The sequence below is a fragment of the Ammodytes marinus genome (assembly GCF_949987685.1).
Source record: "Ammodytes marinus genome assembly, chromosome: 19".
In the NCBI taxonomy this organism is placed as follows: Eukaryota; Metazoa; Chordata; class Actinopteri; order Uranoscopiformes; family Ammodytidae; genus Ammodytes; species Ammodytes marinus.
Window position 1 is genome coordinate 8,131,379 of NC_137223.1, and position 23,361 is coordinate 8,154,739.

A 23,361-nucleotide genomic window follows, 5' to 3' on the forward strand; every position below is an offset into this window, starting at 1 on the left:
TCATCTGTATTTCTGAAAAGAAAAAGTACGTTACCTTGCTCGAAACTTTCCATGGTTTAAGACAATTCGGCATCATTACCTCGTCTGAACATTTTAAGCTAGTTTTAGAGGTGATGGTAGTATGGTAGGCTAACTAGTCTAACAGAGCCATCGTTAGCCTGTTTCCCCCTTGCTCCTTGTCTTTGTAAAAAGCTAAACGTACTAGCTAGTGGCATTAGCTACATTTAAACATATATATTCCCCCTTCAATTGCCAAACTTTTGCTTTAAACATTGTAGCACTGTATTTCCAGATATTATGGTTACATTTTAGAGGGGGGGTTATAAGGCATTTAGGGGGCATAAAAACATAGCCTATTTTTTTCTTCCAAAAGTCACAAACATTGAGGTTTCGTTGGACATCAACCTAATCCTAATTGAATTAGAATAATAACCAATACAATATCATTGAAGGAAATATGTTAGCAGTGTCAACATTGAAATAAAGCCACGCACAAACAGTAGTCTAGGCTTCTTCAAAGTAGACCTAGGCTTGGGCCTATAACGAAGACAAATAAACCTGAATTATCCTCAACAATGTATCCAAAGCCTTTTGAAACAGACAGGATGTAGGCTACTAAATATGCCATGATCACCACAGACAGAGAAATCTCAGCAGCACTGCTCCCTCATGTGGTTGTGTAGGAAACGACTGCATACCGACTGAAGTTCACATACCTCGACTTCTGCCTTTTTTTCAGCTGCTATGTGCTTTGCCTTGACTGGAGAAAACAATGTATTAGGGATGATCTTTTATGATTTTTATTTAATTTTTTTAAACTGAACTGTATCATGTGTTTATGTACATGAAATCATACTGGATATCAGACCTCTAAAAGGACCTATCTGGCCAAGCAGTTGAAAGAGCAGATACCTCCTTGTATTGACTATTAACCTCACCTTTCTCACGTTTTGTTTGATGTTTTATTTTTTTACCAGAGGAAGTCTTCTGTGCTTTCTTTCTCCAGAGTACGTCTAGAGCCAAGCACTGATTGCTTTTGAATGGGGGGGGGTGGAAGGATGTTCTTCTATGTGCATATCAAGCATTATTTTAGCCCCAATATAAGTGTACTGCATTTTTTTTCTCTCTGTGAATCTTGGATTGGATTTTTAAATGTCTGAAATGTTTTACTTGATTGGAAAATAAACATATTATATTAGCATTAAAGTATGTATAATTTCCTACTTGACATTGGGGTGGTGCTTGAATATTTACACACACACACACACACACACACACACACACACACACACACACACACACACACACACACACACACACACACACAAACACACACATGGAGTCTACACATAATATCACATTAGATAAGAAGTGAAAGGCCAATTAATAGATATTAAGACATATTTATAAAAAACATGAAGACCAAATTAAATTGACTGGAACCAATTGCGTATGAATTTTGATAACCGATTATAAATAAGGGCATTTATAATGCAAACATATCCTGGTTTGCAGATGTGTCTTCTTTCCGTTTTAAATCATTTAAAAATTGAATATCTTTAATTTTAGACTGTTGGTCAGACAGGACAATTAATAGTTATTTTTGGCATTTTTTAGCTTATTTTTCTGACTTCTGACTGGAAATCCAGAGAGAAATAAAGCGAGATGACATGCAACAACGACTGTCCACTTTTGAACCAGGGATGTTGCAGTAACATGGACTGCTTCCTAGACCTATATTGGTCACTGATGCCACCAAAATTTGAAGTAGTCTCCTCTGGAAATGACAAAAAAATTAAATAATGATCAATAAAAAACAACCATCAAACGATATATTTGTAATGATAATAATTGTTGGATTCAGCCCCTTGCAAATACAACTGACACTAACCATTGCACCTCTTTTTTTTTGAAGTCACTTCAACTCATTCAACTTCCGGCCTCCCTGTTTGTTTCGACCTTGAATAAAGTCACTTCTTTATGGATCTGAAGCCAAAACGATTCAGGTACATCAATCACAGCACCTGCGTGACACTGAAACTCAAAGATAAGTGATGACAGAGGAAAAAATAGATTCATTTTATATTCCATTACTTCTCCTTTTCCTCCACTAGGGGGAAACCTAGTGCCACCGTATCCTTAACCCTCAGGCCCAGTGAAGGACACACAGCCAAAGCAGATTAATCACCTCAACACATCTGACTCACCAAAGACGCTGGTGTTTCTTCACGGCCTTCTTTTCTCAATTCTCCTGTTCCTCTTTTAATGGCCCCAGCGCCTTGCTTTTTATAACCGGCTGTCTCCCCCACTGTCTTTCTGCCGAGCACATCCAGGCTTGAGAGGGGCTCCATTAAAGTGCTCAGGCTCTTTGTTTACAGTTTTCCCCTTTGTTACCCTGCCATCATTTTCCTATACAGCAACAGTACCTCTTTTTTTCGTATACAAATCTCTGGAGATGGCTTCAAGGTCAGCTATATTTTATGGCATTCGATATTGGACGTATCACCGGGAGGGCAGTGATAAGAGAGGGAGACCAGGATAGGGGGAATCTAAAAGGATAAACACTGCTGGGCCCTTTGCTGCAAACATAACAGTGTGTGGTTTATTATACGTAGGCCGGATAGGGGGGGAGAGGGGTTGATATCTCAACCGTCTTTCTACCCCCCCTCCCCTCCTCCCCCGATATCGTCCTTTTCCTCATTCATAAACTGCATGTTGACCTTTGTAGTACCACCTTCAGGCTGTATGCTTTAACCTTTCCAGTGAGATAGAGAAGGGACCCCGCACAGGGAATACAAGATAAATCACAACTGGCTGTCTGTTAATGCGTCGGACAACAACAACAACAACACACTTCGGCATTAAGGCACCGTGGAAACCTTTGTCCTTTTCACGTGAAAAAAAAAACGAACAAAAAAAATATTCCAACCAAAAAATACAACAACAACAACACAGGCACGCAGATGGTCATGGCTCCATAAAGATGTTCCCGGCATCAGCAGCACTGGGCTATTATAGGAGCTACAAGTGCACCCCTGAATGATTCATCCTTCATTAAAATGCACTATGAGTAATGATAGCTAGGAGTGTGTTTTGTTGTATTCTTTTTCTTCTTCTTCTTTTGAGTAAAACATAGGGGTCATTAGGAGTGATTTCTGGCCAATTTTGTATGATCAACCATTCTCCAGAAGTAGAAAGCAAGAAAGAAAATAGAGACAGAAAAAAAAGAAATCCCATTTACTTTCGATGCATAGGGAATTCACGTTGAACGAGATCAAAGGGGACAGACAAAGAGATGAGAGAATCGACATCTTCTCGTCTCCATTTGGCTCCCTATGAGTGGAGGAAAATTACTTTAAAGCCGCTGCCTTGATGAAAGGAGAGGGGCGTTATGCCTGATGTATTCCTCCAGAGGTGGTATCAACAGTATGGGTGACTCAAAGGCAGAGACAGACAAGAGGCTATAGAAAGAGAACATTTGTTTGAGAGAATCTAATGGGGGATTTTGGTGAAGAATGAGAGTGCTGTTTGACAGCAGCGAACAAAACAGCGATTCCCCTCCTGTCAGGAGATGTGACTGGCTCAACATTCAACACTGTTATTTACAGTCTGTGCTTTACAACAAAAAATAAAATAACAAAATGCAGCAGATAGCAGATGTCATCAGACAGTGAGCTCATTTGTAGTATCAGTCTGTGGATCTTTATTGGACCGTGCATCTATCTCTCTACCTCTCTCTCTCTTTCTATCTCTCTACCTCTCTCTCTCTCTATCCATCTCTCTCTCTCTCTCTCTATCTATCTATCTATCTATCTATCTATCTATCTATCTATCTATCTATCTATCTATCTATCTATCTATCTATCTATCTATCTATCTATCTATCTATCTATCTATCTATCTATCTATCTATCTATCTATCTATCTATCTATCTATCTATCTATCTATCTATCTATCTATCTATCTATCTATCTATCTATCTATCTATCTATCTATCTATCTATATATATATCTATCTATCTATCTATCTTCTGCATCTATCTTTCTCAAATGTGATGTGGTGTCATAGTCAGCCAGAGCCTTGTTCCTTTTCTTCCCAGGACAAGTGTAGAGTACAGCTAGGTCATGCAAATGCAACAGCCTTCCAAAAATGTCCCATTAGTTTTCCATCACCCACCCTACACTCTTACAGACAGCCAGCCAGGCTCCGTCGTCATTTGATTCTGACAGAGCTGTCAAAGCAGCGAGCCCACCGTCCTAGTTACACATAAAGCAAATAGGAATGAAAACATTGTCAGTGAAAAGACTCGTGGGGTAACGGAGACGCCGGGAGCAGGGTGAATCACTTAGCAAGCTGTGCTCCTCCATCCTGCAGCTGCCACCCACCACAAACACATCTGCCACTGGGAAAACAACACTCACACAGAAACATGCGCCCGTCCAAACAAATTGCTACACAAAAGATGACTCCTTTGAATCGCTAGAAATTCATTTGCAGTCCAAAAGGTGGGGTTTGTCCCCCCCCTTGGGCTTGGGCCAACGTGTGCTGATGATGTAGAAACCCCAGATACAGGTGGAAAATAGTAGAGGCTCTAACATTACAAAAATGCATGCTCTCACCCAGAAACGGTCTTCAACCTTTTTCAGCACAGGGACCCCTTGGTCGATAGAGACACATAACAGTGTTGCATTTTAAGCCCGGCCATATAGGGGAGAACGGGGGAATCTGAGGCATCGGGTAATGTGAGCCACCCCCTGTATCTAGGCAACGGAAAACATTTGTGGTCATGTGAGATATATGTTTTCAAGCTCCTCTCATTTCCCCATGGCCCTGAAAGAGAGGACCTCATAGTGCTGTGGTAAGCATGTTTTTTTCACCAAAATAGGTATTTTGCATGTAAAAGTAAATTTTCCTGCTGTCAACTTAATCAACTGTTGTGCCAAGGCAAATGTATTCACGTAGAAAAACTTCTATCATACGTGTTGATGAACTACCAACAAAAACCATGTGATGATATTAGCTAAAGATTAGCCTGAAATGCTAAGAGAGGTAGTTTTTTCTCAAATTGTGGTGGTGGGGGAAAGTGAGCCAAATGCTGTGGGGGAAAGTGAGCCACTGTCTCACTTTCCCCCACCATGAGGCACAAGTTAAGTTTAGTCTTAAACATATTTTAATGTAATATTACATGACATATGTTTTATTTTAATGTCATACACATTGTAGAAAAGCCATCATGCCAAGGAAATACACCAGGAAGACGACCTGGGGCAACCACACGGAAAGAGCACCTTCTCATCTTTCCCTGTAACCTTCAAGGCTGGAATGTGGAGTAGAGGGCCTGAGGGTTGGAGTAGGCCTAGTTGTAGAGTATGACAGGCTGATGTTATAATCCAGTTGGGTCTTCTCCTGTGTTCTGAGTCCCAGGCTGTTCTCGCTGGTTCTGATTTTCCTATGCTTTGACCCCCGGACACAAGCTGGCTCTAAGGGTCCTGTGTTCTAACCTAACTGGTTCTATCTTTCATTTGAATCTTATTAAAACCTTTTGAATTATAATATGTTGTATTTGATTTTGTTCAGAGTTACTTTCAAGTGTTTAGAAAATTTGCTTTGCTTAATTGACCAAACCCCATCATTCTTTTACTAGTCCAACATTAGTTCTGGAATGTGTGGCTAGCTTTCAGGATTCTTACTGTTACAATATGTGTTGTTATGGTAGTTTCAGAGTGGAAAAAGTAAGTGGATCAGTTTACCCCACAGCTGGGGTAAAGTGAGCCACATGACAACTTTTTTTAAAAACAATCATATTTTCTCTGCCCTTTGTCTTGAAAAAAATCTGCTAATGCCCATTTCTAGGAAACTGTAAATTTGAGTGATAAATAATTTTAGCTCGCTTAGAGGGGAGCAAATGTAAAAAGTGACTCAGATTACCCCGTTCTCCCCTACTAACTATTTATTTTTATACCTCTTTTAACCTATTTTAAACTCAGTTATTGTGTTCATTTAAACATAAGTATTATCGGCCTTTATTATTATCATTGATGATGTTAGATGTTGCGATCCATTCAACAACCTAACGTTAGTAGTCGAGTCAATTAATTGCTTTACACCTTTCTATTTAATGGCCCCTTCCTGAGTATCTCTGCGGAGACTAATGCCACCGCTCGGCAACATCTTAACGTCCTGAACCAAATCATCACTTTTCAACTAACAATGCCTGCCAGTTTCTTCAATTTCTGCAATTCCCTTTGTATTACATTTCCCCAGGATTTTACATTATACATGCTGAGCTCCAAAGAAAAGAGTCAAAGCTCATTTCTAGAATTGAATTCGCTACAGATGGGCAGTCATCTACCGCAAGCTGAACATGGCACCAAAAACCACTTGCTTTGTAGAAACGAGCCACATGGTGACAAATCATTAAATTATTTACACAGACCATGCCAGGAATCAGTGATTCACTTTACGCAGGGTGCATCAAATAATGTTAAATGATTGACTTTTTGGCTTTTGTAGTTGGCACTTACATTTACTTTGAACTGAAACACAAAGACCCTATTTAGCATCAGATTATGTTTATATTGTAGTATCACACACATTATTCATAACATTTGCTTAGGCGTGTGAGAGTTCAAATGAAGTACATTTCTATTGGAGTGACATTTTCATTTGACTCTGTATATGGGTTGAAGTGATTTGCATGTTCATACCTGACATGTAGCCTATAGTTTTACTGTATGCTGGGGGGCAATATGTTACCTTACATTTGATTTCATATTAAGATAATAGGCTACAACAACAAAAAAGAGAGTTTGAATTTACGACCAATCCTAAACTCTGTAATACAGTACTTTGGAATATAGCCATAGCATTTTAGCATGTTGAGTAGCATTACGCAGAGTACTGCTGCTGAGGGCGATTGGAAGGTGTTTGGTCGTCAACTGAGGACAAATTAAACTACAGGACAAATCTGATGACGCTGGATGAAAACTAATCGGATCATGAAACTTATTATGATTAATCCTGAGGAGGACATGAAGTTATTTCACTCAAAGTCGCGTATGTGAACTTCATGGTAGGACAAGAGGAAGAGTCAGGGGATCACCATATGAGGACCATGCATTGCTATACGCTGTTTCATGGCAATCCATCCAGCAGTTGTCAATATATATTTCAGCCTGGGCCAAAAACAGGTGGACTAACCAACCGACTGACTGACTGACTGACAGACAGACAGTTCCATCAATAGAGCCAATAAAACATGTGGAAGCAATAAAAGGACAGGAGATGTCTGTTTTATGGTCATTCAAGCAAATTAAACACACAACAAATCAAGAAGACTTTATCACTTTGCACAGTGGTGCAACAAAAATACAATAATCCATCTGTTGCAATAAAGCAGACCAATTGATTTATATTATTGACCACAATGGTCTAATACACTAAGGGATATTACAGTATAAACTGTATGGCATAATCTTTCATGGCAGATACATCTATAACATCTCATAGTCTACTGTATAATGTTTTTATCCCCTCCTGCATGTACAGCTCCTTGTTTAAAAGAAGAAGAAAAAAATCAGAAGTGGACTAACATGAATCTTAATCTTGGGATCCTGAATTATTAACACCACTGGGAAATGAGGAGAGGAATACATTTCCGCCTTTACAAAGCCTTCCTTGGCAGGTGCTATTAGCCAATAATGTCTGCATGACAAACTAAAGTCACATTCGCAAAGCAATTCTCGGCCCGTGCGCCATGAAACCTTTGCCGTTAATTGCCTAATGAACAAGATGTTATCCAAGGATACCTTTCCCAATGATGAGCACTTAGGAGAAAGGAGGAAGAGGATTTAATTTGATGGAAATATGTGTGACGGACTAAACGCTCCCCGCTGAACGCACTGACGCATACTATGACCTTCCCTGTCAATCTGGAGGGCAGACAGGGGTGGCCGTTGTTATGTTGTGGCGGCAGAGCTCGGGCAGCAGCAGCAGAAACCCTTTTCATCATTACTCCGAGAGAGCCTTGTCAGAAAAACCCGGAGCTGTCTGACTGCCTGCCGCCGCCAGTGGGAGGGAAATAATGACAAACAAAGAAAAAAAAATATATCTCTCAGAGTCAGGAAGCATGGAACATTCTCTGGGCCCTGTTTGTCAGGCTGTGTACAGTCTCCTGTGTTATGACTGTGAATTCTGCATACTTACGGCCATGTGTTTCTGTGATCTTAGTAGGGGTATTTTTGTTGTCAAAAAAGGAAGGTGATACACAGTTCGGCACACAGCCAGGTGGATGGATGAATCAGTGAGCCACTCGAAAAAAATATAGTTGCTCAACATGCTTACAATCTTGATTTGATTACTGATTTTGCAATTACCTAATGCATTCCTTTAGAAATGACAAATCAAGTCTTTGGGCATTTAATCAATTAGGAGAGCCCGTACGTTTCAGCATACTGCTGCAAGATATAATGCTCATCATTATGCTCCACGGAAAAACGTTGATGCACTCTTAAAATGAGTTAGCCAAACGTACCAAACCTGTCCTCTCTTTTGTTTTCTTCCCCACTAGAATATGAGAAAAGGGTGTGTGAAGAATATAAGGAAACACTACAATTATGACATTTTTTAATGACATTTGTAAAACCATTGCATTCAAATTCCATGAGCTCATTATTATTATTTTTTTTTCTCCCCCCGACAGTGACAGCCAGGCCTTTGGAGTGGCTTCTAATACAATTTTGTTTCAAGGTATTCAATCACTTCAGCATGGCACCCTTAGATTTAGCTGTGCGGAAAATGACAAGCAACACTGGTAGAACGCCAAAGAGTTTTCAGGATAAGGTCTTCCCTGTCAATTTTCATAATGTGGTCGTTTTCAAAACAAGCTATCCATTCGTGTACAGCAGGAGATGTCATCACTATAGCTTTTGTGTTTTTTTTTTTTTTTTTTTTTGGCTTCCAAAATCCCTGGAATAACAGGTTGACTGATGGACTGGGTAGTTTTCGAAGAAAAAGACAGGGGGCAATGAAGAAGCAACCTACCAAGTATATGCTTGTCATTTCACAACATGGAACAGAGTTATAAGACATGGGACTGTCGCGGGGCCAAACGTGATTGTGTTAACTTGGTGAAGAGAGAAACACATCTGGAGACAAGTGGTGGATAAATGCTAATGTCCACTTGAAGTCAACTTGAGTGCACCAACACCATGGCGTAAGATCCAAGTTGATACATTTACTGTGGCAACAAGTGGTTCCTCAAAGCTGCTGATTGTTCCCACATCAGATATACTGAAGCTGTGCTGCTACATTGGTTCACAAGTCATCATGGAGGTTATGAATTCCTTCCATACATTGAAAGCACAAAACAATTGCACCACTTTGGTGGTGTTCCGGAGCTTTCCATCACATCACATGAGCGAGTTGCCCAGGTGGAATGGAGGATTACTTTTTTCTATTTTTTCTACAAGCGTTTTAGAGTTTAAGTAAGACTATGCTTGCTATGGGACACTGAGATTACCGAAAAATACCGGAACAGCAACTACATTGAGGTTGTTTTGAGATTGTTTTCATCCCGTACCAATTTGGAATTGTCACAGCGTGTCTATTACGTCTATTACGTCTAACGTTATGCCTAAGACTCTAAGGTGTATATAAGTGGTACAATACAGCCTAGTATCAACATTGTAGCCTGGTAACTTCACTTTCTGTGTGTCTTTAACAGAGGTAACATTTGCATGTTGAGCTGTCTTCTGTTGTGACTCATGATAGCTCCAATCATAGTGAACCACACTTGTTGTCAGTAGGACTTTGCCGACGGAAACAGTGTTCCAATTTCTAGAATGAGTCACCACCTTTCCTATTTTGAGCACCAGTTTCATTGTTTCTTTTCCCCCCCTCCCCCTCCCCCCCACCAAACACCACCACATTGTCCCCAGGCAGCATGCACAGCTGGCCCCCACGACACGGACGGACAAAAAAGACTGCATCTCCGATTGATGAGAGAAATGAACCCTACACAGCAGAGTTTGAAACCCCCCATAGCCAACAGTTGACAGTAGCTTGAGGGCTTTGTTGGTATCTGCTACATATTTTGTCCAAAGGAGGGGGCTACCATGATACAAAGTACTACAAAACTTCTTGTTCTTGTACAAAAACAAACATTTTTGTAGAAATCCTGCATTATTATTATTTTTTTTAAACAACAACTGATACAGAGTGAAAACGGCAGAGTGCGTGTGAGAACGTGGATGAGGACGTCGACAGTATACATTGCTTGTTGAGAGGCTTTGAAACATAATATAGGCATGGCGGAAAGTTCTTTACAATGGCAGAACTTTGGCACGAGAAAGGCAATTACTGAAGAAAACAATGAGTAATATTCGACAAGGTCAGCAGAGATGATTCCAAACTTAATATCACTTTAATACATCAGTTCATAGTAAACCGTTTGGCACTGACTACATTTCTCTTTGTTGGCGTGAGATTAGAGATTGTTCAAAAATCATTTTAAAAACAGAAACTCAAGCCACTGATGGGAGGGACTGACCGATGGGGTCAACACACACACATGGAAGTAAGACAGACGGGCTTTGACATCAACAGAAAAACTACATCTGGTGTTACTGTCACAAAAGAGTTTCCCCTTCTGCACAGGCGTCAACTATGTAAAATGAGAAAATGTGTGTGTGTGTGTGTGTGTGTTCGGTGTGTGTTTCTGTGTGTGTGTCTGTGTGTGTGTGTTCATATACAGCAATGTGTTAAGTAATACGTGTGAGTATTTGCGTGTCCACTGCTAGTGTGGACTAGAATTCATGTTTAATCCCAAACCTTGCTTGGACCACTCTTTTCAATTTACAACACGTTTTGAGTCCTTTCCTTTTCTTTCCTTTTTCCGGGCCTCCCTTTCAAAAAGTGAACGTCGCAGTGAGATGACACTGGCGTCTCATGGGCATCTTTATTTCCACAGGAAACATCTGTCTACATTACAGTAAGCAAGTGGGTTCATAAGAATCCTTTTTTTTTTTACTGCTATAACCTCAGTCCGTGGTTAAGACAGCATTATATTGGACCCCCATGTCAGCCCTCTTATGGTGTTAACTGAGGGGGTGTTTTCTGGGGGTGGGGGGGGGGTGGTGTTTTATGCCATGGTTTCTTTTCCCGGGAGTCTGCGGTCGTTGAAGGTGTGCATGTTGATGACCTCCTCTGTCTTAACGATGACGGGCGGCTGTGGCTTCTGTTTGAGACGGCGCTGGCACTTCAGCGACACGCGAAGCTCATCCATCATGGCGCTGCAGAAGGATCGCTGCACAGAAAGGCAACAGGAGGGAGGAAAGGGAAAGTTATAGGCAGGCACCGCGCTGTTTGTCAAAAAAAACTATATGCTAATCTACTGTGAAGAAAATAAAGCCACTGGCAAAAAACATACACCCCCTCTCTTTTTTTTATTTTGAAATACTGAACACACAAATGACGGAAATGTATTTTCCAGCACAATGCTTCATTCGTTATACTTTGGTGGGGCTGCCATCTTTAAAAGATAAAAGGTCACCTATATGTGATAAAAACAGCTAAAGCACACACACAATTAATTGGTAAGTGGCTTTACAATCCGTACAGCTTATAACACTTAGAGCCACAGGTGGGATGAGTAAAGTAGGATGGTAATGGTGGAACCTTTACTCCCTAGCACGGGTCAGGAAAAAAGAACACTAGATCTTACAATTGTCATCGTACAACTCAACAGCATCCTTTGTTCGACCCTCCCTTCCTGGTCATTTCAAACCTAGAGTTGGTAATGCAGACTTTTTTATTAAAAGAACACAAGTCTCAAAAGAATTCTAAGATAATTGTCTTAGATTTGATAGCTTCTCCAGATTCCCAGAAGACAAGTTAACATAGTTTGCTGTGTGACACTATTTGTGGTTGACCGATAAATCAGTCTATCATTACTTCTCATTACAAGGTCACTGCTCTTCATGTATACAGCAGGTAAAGTTCCCCTGTAAAAAGCATTAAGATAGTCAAATGAAGCTGAAAATAAGGTAAGAAAAAGTTGCAAAAAGATGGACCAGCAATTAAAGGAGTTGTAAGCGGAATGGTTCTATTAGCTAACTTCCTGTCAGTTACTGCAGTTAGCAGTCCCCTCGCTCGTCCCTACGTCACCACATTAATGCACTGCGGTCTTCGAGCAGCACGTTATCTAGCATCATCTCAGATCCATAAGTGTGATAAAACATGATAAAAACCATCAAAACAGACATTGGGAAGGATTTTTACCTGCTCCGCCATTGTAGGCGCATAAACATTCACCCATGTGTCGCTCTGGCGTGCACCGGCAGTGAGACCATGAGTGAGACGGGTGCGGACGGGTGTCGGTTTGTAGCGTTCTCTCTTGTGATTGGATAAAATTTCGGGACACTACATAAAGTTTAATTGCTTATTACATGCAGAGCAGCTGACTAAGAGATTGGGTTTATGAAACGCGCACATCGTGTAAGTGATTACTGTATGAGTAAAGATCGATTTAACACTTATATTAATATAAATAAACCGCTTACTTCACCTTTAATGAACGATTCTTAACACTGACTGACTGATGTAAAACTCAAGATTCTAAAATGAGTTTCCATTTCGAGACTGGAACAACAAAATGAAGTCCAACCACTTAGTCCCTGACAATACTTCTCTGTAAAGACGAGCCTCTATTTAAAGATCTGACGTGTCCCAGATTTTTTTCTCCTTTTCAGCTTTGACTGTCACAAAAAGGTCTGAATGCCGCTCCAGAGCGTTTCGCAAGGCGCCTGCCAAGATCTAAAAGAGAGACGTTCCACACTTGTAATGTTTGGTGTGCGAGCAGGAAAATGTGAAGCTACTGGATAAAAAGGGACAAATATTCCCTTCAACGGATTAAATCCAAAAATACTGGTACCTTCTTTTTTAGAACATCAATCACACGCTCGCAGAGTGACACGTGTTACGTAAAGTCCTGTAATGCGCGCCTCTGTTGTCCCTGCATTATGTATGTGCCGTGAAATCCTATAAAGTGTCAATATGCGGGCGCGCCCAACGTTGCCAAGACAAATTCCCCCATACATTTGCCTTTTGATTATACAAAATCTAATTCAAATTCGTGGAGGGTGTAGGAGGAGAGCAGATGTGAGAGAGGAGGGAGAGCAGTAAAGTATGAAGCTATTATATTTTTTTCCGTTTGTGTACGACGCGTAGGTGTATGAGATGGATATCTGTAGGTGGTTTATGCACCAGGTATTTCATTCTATTTCTCTCTCTCTCTCTCTCTCTCTCTCTCTCCATATTTACATATATTTGTCTGGCGCCTGGATGAAATATTTGTATACTCAGGAGGATGAGTGATTACGGACGTAGAGAGGGGTGGTAAGGGCGAGAGAAAAAGAAAACGGTGAAAAACAATGAGGACGGATACGGTTTTAGAGTGATAGAGAAAAAGGGAGAATAAAGGGGGGGGGGTATGGTGATGTGAGGGTGGAAATAGATAGGGAGCGGCTTCTTGTCTGCATTTAAATGACTAGCACCTTGGCAGCCAAGAGACTGTGGCATTTGCAAATTATCTAAATATTGTGACCCAGTCTTGTGCTTTTTGATTAATGATAGTTTAGATACGCTCTGAAACATATCCAGATCATTAAAAAAAAGAAAAAAAAGAAGAAGCCACAAACGAATCACTGTTGCAATAACAAAGTAACACACCACTGCCTTGTGCTATTTCTGTAGATGTAACAATTAAAAACACGCTATCTCACAATAATCCTGCAAACATCATTTGTACAAGTTAAAGTGCACTAAAATGCATACTCGACGCTGTGTGATGAATGCTGCACACTCAGTACTAAAATAGTAGCGCAGATAATAGTCTGAAAATGTATTCACTCTCTTGCTAGAAAGAGACATAACCAGAGGGGGGAGAAGAACAGAGAAAACTGTATGCATGGTGAATGTGTTTATGTTCCAGACCTAGAGCGAGATTAAAGGATAAGTACACATCATAAGTTTTCACATCAGTCTTGGAAACAATGCTCACACACTCATGTGACGACTGGAAGACAGTTTGTTTGGTGTAATGGTTCCTCTTGTCCATACTGACGTGAATAAATCCAAATCTGATTTTAAATTAAAGGACAAAATATATCTTCCTTCCTCCATCCAAAAATGCATTTTTAAATGTTTGTCTAATATGAGGCATAGCTACACTATCTAGTAGAGTCCTTTTAGTACACTATAATGTCACTTTATTATCACAGACTAATTTAGTAATATATACACTACATTTGACTCACTCGTACGCCTGAGATCTCTTATTAGCTTCAGCTCATGGGATCTCTTTACCGCCAGTCACTAACCAGTGACTCATGTACATATGGGCATCACCCATATAGACATAGACTTGAAAACAATATGTACTTATCCCCATCACATATCCACTCCTGCACAAAGGAATGAACATGTCAACTAGAAACACACTATGAGTGCCCACTGTACAGTAGAAATGTAATATGTTGTGTTGTATCAGTTTGTTAAGTTTGATAATTTCTTCATTTACCTTGCAAATGAAATGTCAGATGTTAAAAGTCATACCTCAAAATGAAGCTTTAGTAGTAGCAGGCGAAAGTCTGTTTAAAGGTGGAGTCAGCGATTGTGAAGAAGGCTTGTTCACTCTCTGTTAAAATGAGTGAAGATCTCTTCAAGATCGGCTGACAAAATAAATCTGGTGCTTATACAACAACTTAGGCTCTGTAAACTGATCTTGTAACATGCCTGTTTACAGAGCCTAGGCTGTCTATTAACAGCAGAACTTGTTCCCCAGTGTACACACAAAACGGACAGATATAGCGGAACGTGAGGAGATATTCACAGTTTTTAACATAAAACGTATTTCGACAAAAAGCCTTCTCCAGAATCGCTGACTGCACCTTTAAAAAAGTCAAACCCCGAAAATGAAGCTTTTAGTAGAATGGTCAACGTCTATTAATGCAAAGGATTCATAGAAAAAAAAACACCCTTTAATTCTATTCATTCATCAGAACAATACCCTAGTCTAGTACCTTCTCCAATGTGGCATTCTGTTTGGACTTGTAGAGGACCTCCCCTACGGCCACAAACACGGACAGCACCAGCCCCGCCGCCAGCACTATGAAGATCCCTCCGATGTTCTGCACGCCCAGAGCGCTGGCCTCTTTGCTCTCCTCCTCCGGACAGCCGTTACCCCTCCACCACTTCTCCTTCATCATGTGCAGCTTCCCTTCCTCCTGCAGCTGCAAAATGGCTATGGTGATCTTGTCTCTGTACGGAGAGCCTGCGAGAAAAAAAAAACACAATATGAGACCAGGCAGCAGTCAACGTGGACAACAGCCAGATATGAACAAACAAAGAAGGAAAATCCTCTGATTATGCCTAAGAAAGTCGTTGTTGAGTAAGGTATAAATAAACCCAGTAGTGTAGTGTGGTGTGGGTGTATGAAACACCCTCAGCACTTCAATAAGAGCTCCGCTATTTACTGTTCAATCTGACACAGAATCAGTTAGCTATTTTAAATGGATAATGCATACTCGATATATACGGTAGCTAAAGTTCACATTAAAACGTATTCAATTGGTGATACACCGGGAGGCTTTTATTGTGAAGCAGTCAAAGGGAAATATGCAAAGTATTTGACCCCGACATTAGCGCTCATCAAAAAATTGCATTTATTAAACAGGGCCATGGTCATCTCTGGAAAGCTTTAATGCAGAGGCTAACGGAAAAAGAAGGGGCAATTAAGAAGTTTGATACAAAGTTGCAAAAGCTGCCTATAGTTCTAAGTGTAGAATTGCTAATGGGATCTTGTCTCTGTAAAAAAAAAAAAAAAAAACACAATAAGAGCCCAGTGAATGTGGATAATAGCCAGATATGCACAAAACATTGTTGAAATCCCCTGATTATGCCTAACAAAGTCATTGTTGAGTAATGTATAAATACACCCAGTGGTGGTGGTGGTGGTGGTGGGTGTAGAAAACACGCTCTTGCTCGCATGTGATCATATAACCTGTCATGTTATTATTGGCTGCTTAGAGGGAGTTTTTTTGTAAGTCCTTCTTCAAAACCCACTAATCCCTTATATTCACACAGAGTGATTCCGAAATTCTCACTCCCCTCTGTCTGCACTGTGGGGAATTATGATGCACGGGGAGTTGGCAACAAAGACTCGGCCGTACGTACGTGGCAGGAGCCTGTGTGTTGATTCTGTACGAAGGAGCTGCTGTTTGCACACACGTTCCATATGCCTTAAATGGTGCGTGTAAAAAGGGGGAACATGGAGAAGCCCAGTGGGGTGTATATACTGTACATTGCATGGGCACATTATACAGTATGTGTGTATCTGAGATAGTACCGCTCTATCAGTGTGTTATTTTTTTCTACGCATTTTCTGGTGTCGTGATGAGTAAAAGAAGACCAAATCCTCAGACAGCGGGGAGGCGCCAGAATTAGCGACAAGACATTAAGGCGCAGCGGGTGCCGGCGTGATCAAAGCAGGAGTAATCGTGGCAGAGTGTACCAGAGTGGGGTCGCGTCTTCCCCTTCTCCCATCCCCTAGCGTGTGTGACACAACACACAGCCCCATTAAGGGCGCGGAGCACACACACACACACACACACACACACACACACACACACACTCTTGCACCCGAACCAGGCTGAGGAAGATTAACACTCATGTAACATTTATAGAGTGCTTTTTTAAAAAAGCTTGTTAGTGTATTTATGTGATTGCAGAAGACAGAACATTCCAAAGCCTGCATGGTTGTACATTTCCATTTTGAGGAAATTTATTTTGGCTCGTATGCTTATTCAAAGGGATTTTTAGAAGAGAGGAGGAATTAGTGGTTAAGAGTAAGGAGTTTCAACATTCGACATAATAGAACATAAATGAACGAACAAGCAGGAACAGTTTGTACATAAACTCCCAGGAAAGTCAACTCAACACGGGCCCCCAGGTAGCATCACTTAGTCTGTTGTTGTCTCGCGCAGTTTTGCCTGTCAGCCCTTTCGGTTCATTCTCTCTGCGTCTCATCTATCATTTAACTATTGCCATCCATCATCCTTTCATCTCCATGTCTCTATGTATTTAGGCTGACAAAGGGGACATCAATACAAAAATGGAAGAATTACACTGGTTTTTGAACAGCATATTAGTGTCTGCTGCTTTGATCATAAATAATCTTATTTTTTTTATGTCGGTGTATCTCTGGGTTCCTATATGAGTACTTCTGCTTTATCTTTTTGTGACGTGCACACTTTAAGAGAACAAAGTGCATACTCACAGCCATTAATTCTGCCCCAGCACGGTTGAGTACGGACTGCTCTGAATTTGCTGCCGTGTATACGCGTGTGCACGTGAAAAGCATATGCTTGCTTCATTTTGAAGATGAGAGATCTATCAAGTATCCAGGTCCCCTGATTCCAGACTAACTCATATTTCAAATGATTAATGATGGCCTAACAAAGAAGGCCTTGGATAAATGCTAATAGGATGAGTCCTTTGAGAGGAGGATATGGAGAGGGGGGAGGGGGGGCTGGGCGAATGAGAAAAGTGCTGTGCATGACACACTGTGCATACACAACTACCTGACAGATGTTCAACACCAGAGGACATCCATCACTCCCACACTGTCTGGGCCTCAAGTATTAATGTGATCACAGTATAAGTCGATAGCTTTAGATGACGCATTTCCGTTTTAAGGAACAGGACGCGTAAAAAGCCGACAAGCGCTAAAAGGTTAAGACTTATTATACGGCTTGCTTTAGTTTATGGCTGTAACGGCCCCACGGGGAACGAGATGCTAAACAGTGTTGAGCAGGGCAAAAGTTATTGGCTGGAAAGCCTTTATCAGTGGAGGCGGTGTGTACTAATAACATACTGTAAAAAGAACTCTAGACAAGCAGAAGTTGTGCACTCAAGCTGTGACCTAAGTAAAAAATGTTTTCAAGAAAAGTAAGAAGTACTGAAGGAAATGATCCCCTTGGCAGACATGATTTTTACTCATGTATGAATGTGTTAGCATTTACTGCTGTAGCTGGTTGAGGTCAAGCTATTTTTTATAATCTATAGGACTGCAATTTATAATTGTTTTTCATTTTGAATTAATCTGCTGCTGGTTAAAAATCACAACTGCATGTGGACTAAATTGATGCCTTCACAAAGCTTATTTGTCCAACCAATTCTCCAACCCTCACACACGGTTAAAAACAAATTAAAATAATTACAAGGAAAAGGAAAGCTTTTTTGCACTGCCAATTAATTTATCCGCACTTAAAATGCTTGTATGCATGCAAATAAGTAACTAAATAAGGCGTAAAGATAATAATAGTGGGATAGAAAAAAATAAATGAGTGTGAAATGGAAATACTTCAGTAAAGTACTATACAGTGCTTGATTAAATCTACTTAGGGTTAGGGTTGGAGGAGTGCTTCTGTGAAAACACACATCACTTTGAATAAATGAATGCAATTTCCTATCTCAAGACCTTTCCCATCAAAGAATAAAACACTTTGACGGCCAGGATTAGAAGTAGTGAGCAATTAGCATCAGGAATTGGAGACTGAAATGAATTAGTGGGGGTGGCGCTAATAACTTTAAAAGCGGAATTTTTTTTTTAATCATAATTTTTTGTAAGTAGTTCCACAGTTATGGAGCCACGGTGAGACTATATTTCACAGCATGACCTCGGCTTTGTTACAGCCGCGGGGCAATCATGGCATCCCTGCAGATCCATAACTGCCCCATACTCATCAGCAGTAGCCCGGTCCAGATGTGGACGTCCACAATGAATCCTCTATATTTTGATGGCCTTCATATCGCTCATGATAGATGGTGGCCATTACGGCGGGTTGCAAGCGCTCTCCGTGGCCTCGTCACGACCACTCTAACCCTCAATGACACTGGGACTAGTTTTTTTATTTTCTGTTGCCAGTGTCCAACCACCTCAAGTGTATAAAGCTGCATGTGTATTAATGCTAACAAAGATTGCTCTGCTATGCAACTAAACTGTTATCACAATAAAGGAAAACATTTAAATTTACGATACAATTTGCTTAATTGCCACCTAAAAAGAAAAAAAATTGCTTTTGACAGTATTATCTCCTGGGACTCATCATAGGATAATGGCGCTCTGTAAGCCTATTGTCAGAGTACACGTTTGACAGGAGCTGGGTCAAATTAGCATTTGAAAAAAAAAAGTTCTTGATGGCTTTTTGATACTCTCTCTGAAGTGCTTTGTTGTTTTGGTTTGACCGCTCAGATACAATTCAGACCGTGTCAATCAAGTCCCGGGGAATTGCACAAAATTGACTTTTGCTCTCTGCGATTGTTTCACAGTCTTGCACTCACAATGTAGCCTTTACGTGACTCCTAACTCTTGGCCAAAAACACAGCGTCCAAAGGTATATGTGAGCATGGCTTAACCGAGGTTTGCTGCTTCTCTACTGTGTAAATAATCCTGTAGAGAAAAAATCGTTACGGCTAGAAAAAAAAAAAAAAACTGGGTAGGCAGAGCTAGAATGGTGCCTGTATCTGGAGCCCCCGGGCACACTTTAACCTTATCCATAAAATCCACCTCTGAAGCCTGTTTGCTTTTTTTTTTACTTTCCGTTAAGCTAAACCTTTTACACCTCACGCTGTTGAACCATTATACCCGTGACCCCATCAATAAAGGTCAAGCTTTCTGTTCTCGGGGCTTATCCATCAGCCACACTCTATACCTTCATCTGTCACACAGCGTCCACAGTATCTCTCTTTGACCCAAAGCTTTTTTCTAAAAATGTCTTTCAGAACACAGCGGGCATGCAGAGAGAGAGAGAGAGAGAGAGAGAGAGAGAGAGAGAGAGAGAGAGAGAGAGAGAGAGAGAGAGAGAGAGAGAGAGGGGTATGCAGAGGGTTTGAGGGTCACTTTACCCATAGGTGTTCCCACTCCGTAGGCTTTGGAGTCTATGAGGCCTCCGACCTGGGTGAGGTTGCAGTTGCGCTGGGTGACAAACTCGATGGTGGTGGACTCCATTAGGAAGGCGTAGTCTGAGGTCAAGACGCGCTGGATGCCCTCCTCCACGTCCTTCACCATCACCGATTGCCTCCTGCTGTTCATGAACTCCCACATCTTGTCATAGGTGGAGATTTTTGTTTTCTAAAAAAAAAAAGATACAAGATCACAAGAGAGTGGAATGAATGGAATATCTTTTTTCATCATGGAGGCTATTTCTTTAACGCCATCGCAAAATGTCACTCATCAAACTTTTCCGAGGAGCAAAAGTTTTAATCCTTCATGAAATCAAACTTAATATTGGTATTTACATTGGGTAAATGCATCTTCATATGACAATCAATGTGCTTTCTGAAAGCATGAGTATAATACAGATTTTTTTATAATTTAAGAACTTACATAACAGCTCCACTATTTCCTGTTCTTCTTACACAGAATCAGCGCTGTTTTAAATGGCTTGTAATGCAAACTCATTATACAGCAGCTAGTTCACATTATAAGCCTTCAACTGGTGAAACACTGCTAGGCTTTTATTGTCAAACAGTCAAAGAACATGCATAGTAATTGACCCCAAAGTTAGAGCATACTGCAATCATTAATTAAAAATGCGTTTGATAAAAAGGGTCTGGTCATTTTTGTTTTGCCACTTTTGGAAAGCCGATCAGTTTTAATTAATGCAGGGAGTAATGGAATAGGAAGGAGCAATAAGCGGTTAGATACATAGTTGCAACAGCTGCCCAGTTCTAACTCCTCAGCATGGTAACTAACTCCTCTACCCGGCCCTACTTTTAGTTGCACCATACTCAGTATGAAAATTGCAGTTGCGATTATATTTGACTGACTTAAAAGCATGAGTTGGTCTAGTTGCACAGTAATAAAAAACATTAATATAACATAAATGTTTCATAGATCGCAAAAAATAGCTGCTTATTGAGTGTTAGTCGTAAGAAGCAGTAACCGCGGGTGTTACCAAATCAACCAAGACTAAAATCTCAAGGGATTCTAACTTTGAATTGGCTACGAAGAACTTTCAGTTTTTGTTAATTCTAGCGGCCCCTCTGGTCAAAAGAGGTGGTGTTACAACGACGCCAGCTGTTGTTCCTCGGTGAAAGTACCCGGACAAGGGCTATAATAATAACTATTTGAAAATATCATTCTTTTCGCTGATGTTCTCGTTTGCTGTCACAGGTATTATGATCATCGATGGAACATTAGACTATTTCAGGAATATTTAAGTTATATTAAAGTTCTTCAGAGCTACTTTAAGAAGTGAGAGAGAATGTGTTCCTCATAAAACACCTGGTGAAACCCATTGAGACCGGAGACTCTTTTTCAAGGGAGACATGACCTGTTCCCATTACGACGTTGCCATTCATACACACACATTCATACACTGATAGCAGGCTAACTATCGGGAGCAATTCAGGCTTCAGTGTCCTGCTCAGGGACTCTTCGTCATGTGAAGGGGGATCGAACCCCGGACCCTGTAGTTGACCCTGTAGTTGAGGGTCGACCGCCCTACCCACTTCGCCACAGCCCGCCCCGCAAAAACTCTATAAAACCATTGTGGCAGACCCAGCAATGAATACCTTAAAGAAAGTCATGGTGGATCCATCCTCCACCACCCCGTACAGGATCTTAGTTTGCTTGGCCAGGTCGTCGGCCGAGTCAATGGGCGACTCCATCCTCTCCACGGTGAGGAAAGCAGCCAGGTTGGCGGTGTAGGAGGAAATGATGATGAGGGTGAAGAACCACCAGATGCCTCCCACTATTCGAGTCGACAGGGCCTTGGGCATGAGCTCTGAGCCTGGTTCGAGGGAGGTGGTTAGGATTGAACGTTATACACCGCAAAAAAATGCATTCATCTCGTTATGATTCCAATCTTGTATTTATTTAATGGTAAAAAGTTTATTTTGAATAAAAATAAAAAAAAAACAAGATGAGCTCCCTTTTTCATAAACTTGTTGGACTTGTTTCAAGAGCACTCGTCAAGGTTTTTTTCAGCTCGGCGGCTTGGGGCAGATGCGCCGCTGGTAGCTTCGTTGGGGGAAAAACACTTGAGAGAGAGAGCTCTCGAAAAACAAGATGATTGTGGGAAATATCATCATTTCTCAAGAAGAAATTATGTTTTTTTTTTTTTTCAGTAACATGAGATGAGCTATTTCAAAATGTTTCTCTTGGAACAAGGTGTGTGTGCATAAAATCCATCATAAATATCACATCAAACACTTTCAATATGAATAATTCAGAAGAGTGTGGAGAAGTGGACAGACAGGCTGTTTGGGCCAGAGAGTCATGTACCCAAGGTAACCTCACATCCTGACTCCACAGCCCACTGATCTCTGGGTGCTGATGGGGCCAAGGGCAAGAGGAGAGGACACACTGGCTGTTTATTCTAATACTATCATTACTATGATAAAGATCCTACTAAAAGAGTACATATTAGTTAAACACAAATCAGTAGTCAGGCTATTTAAACGGCTCTTCTCTAATCTCTAATGCACTATTTTAATACAAGGGTCATTACATTTCTAAGTGCTTGAAGTGCAGTTCAGATCTATCCCTCTCTCACACACATCTCTCATATACACATATAGTTTTATTATGCCATGTTCCTGAGTCCTTAAAGCTATAGTGCGCAACCTTTTCATATAAAGGAATGTCGGTTACATTCAAGCCATCGCCAAACAGGTTGAAGCAAATTTCATTAAGCCTATCAACTCCACAAAACCCTCTCTGTACATCTTCTATTTATGTCAGCGTTTATAAACTGGTGTCGCTCCCCCCTGCGCCACTTGCGCAGGAGCTCATAAAAATCCCAAAAAGCGGACAAGAATTGTTTCAGTTGTTGATTCTACTGGTAAGAAAAAACCTGGAGATACAGCAGTAGGGTATGAAATCCATGCGCCATCACCAAAGGCTTACTTTATGTAGATGCGCCGACAGTGTTGTTGTAATAACTCAGAATTGATCAAGGGGGTGACAAAGTTAAGCACTATAGCTTTAAGGAGGTTACGTTATAAAACAGAATTAATTCATTATTTCTTAGCTGGTAAACCCTTCATAGTGTCCCTCTCTCTGTTGCCTCTGGCCTGGATAAAGCAACCCCCAACCCTCAGAGCCAGTGGGATATGGAGAGCTCCTGCTCCACAGAGCAACAGCAGCCCACAGGCTGAGGCAACTACCTTGTTGCATGAGAGCCCCGACTCCAAACCAGAAACTATTGAGCAGCGTAAAATTGTTTTCCACTACATCCGAGTCCGGGTTGCACGGATGCGGGTTGTACCACTCGTACGGGCTAAACCTATAAAG

The 23,361-nt window shown here is 41.0% G+C and overlaps 1 protein-coding gene across 2 annotated transcripts in view; it reads right to left on the reverse strand.

Annotated features, from left to right (window-relative positions):
• Nucleotides 1–11,142: 11,142 nt before the first annotated feature.
• The window catches only part of LOC307265813 (glutamate receptor ionotropic, kainate 2-like), a gene marked incomplete at both ends in the record, with an annotated part of 67,190 nt that continues 54,971 nt past the window's right edge, over nucleotides 11,143–23,361 (reverse strand). For both annotated transcript variants that reach the window (XM_080047623.1, XM_080047622.1), the window contains 5 exons: nucleotides 11,143–11,307; nucleotides 15,083–15,333; nucleotides 19,968–20,193; nucleotides 21,639–21,856; nucleotides 23,235–23,353. In XM_080047623.1, coding sequence (XP_079903749.1) covers nucleotides 11,143–11,307; nucleotides 15,083–15,333; nucleotides 19,968–20,193; nucleotides 21,639–21,856; nucleotides 23,235–23,353 — 979 coding nt within the window. The remainder of the gene's footprint in view (nucleotides 11,308–15,082; nucleotides 15,334–19,967; nucleotides 20,194–21,638; nucleotides 21,857–23,234; nucleotides 23,354–23,361) is intronic.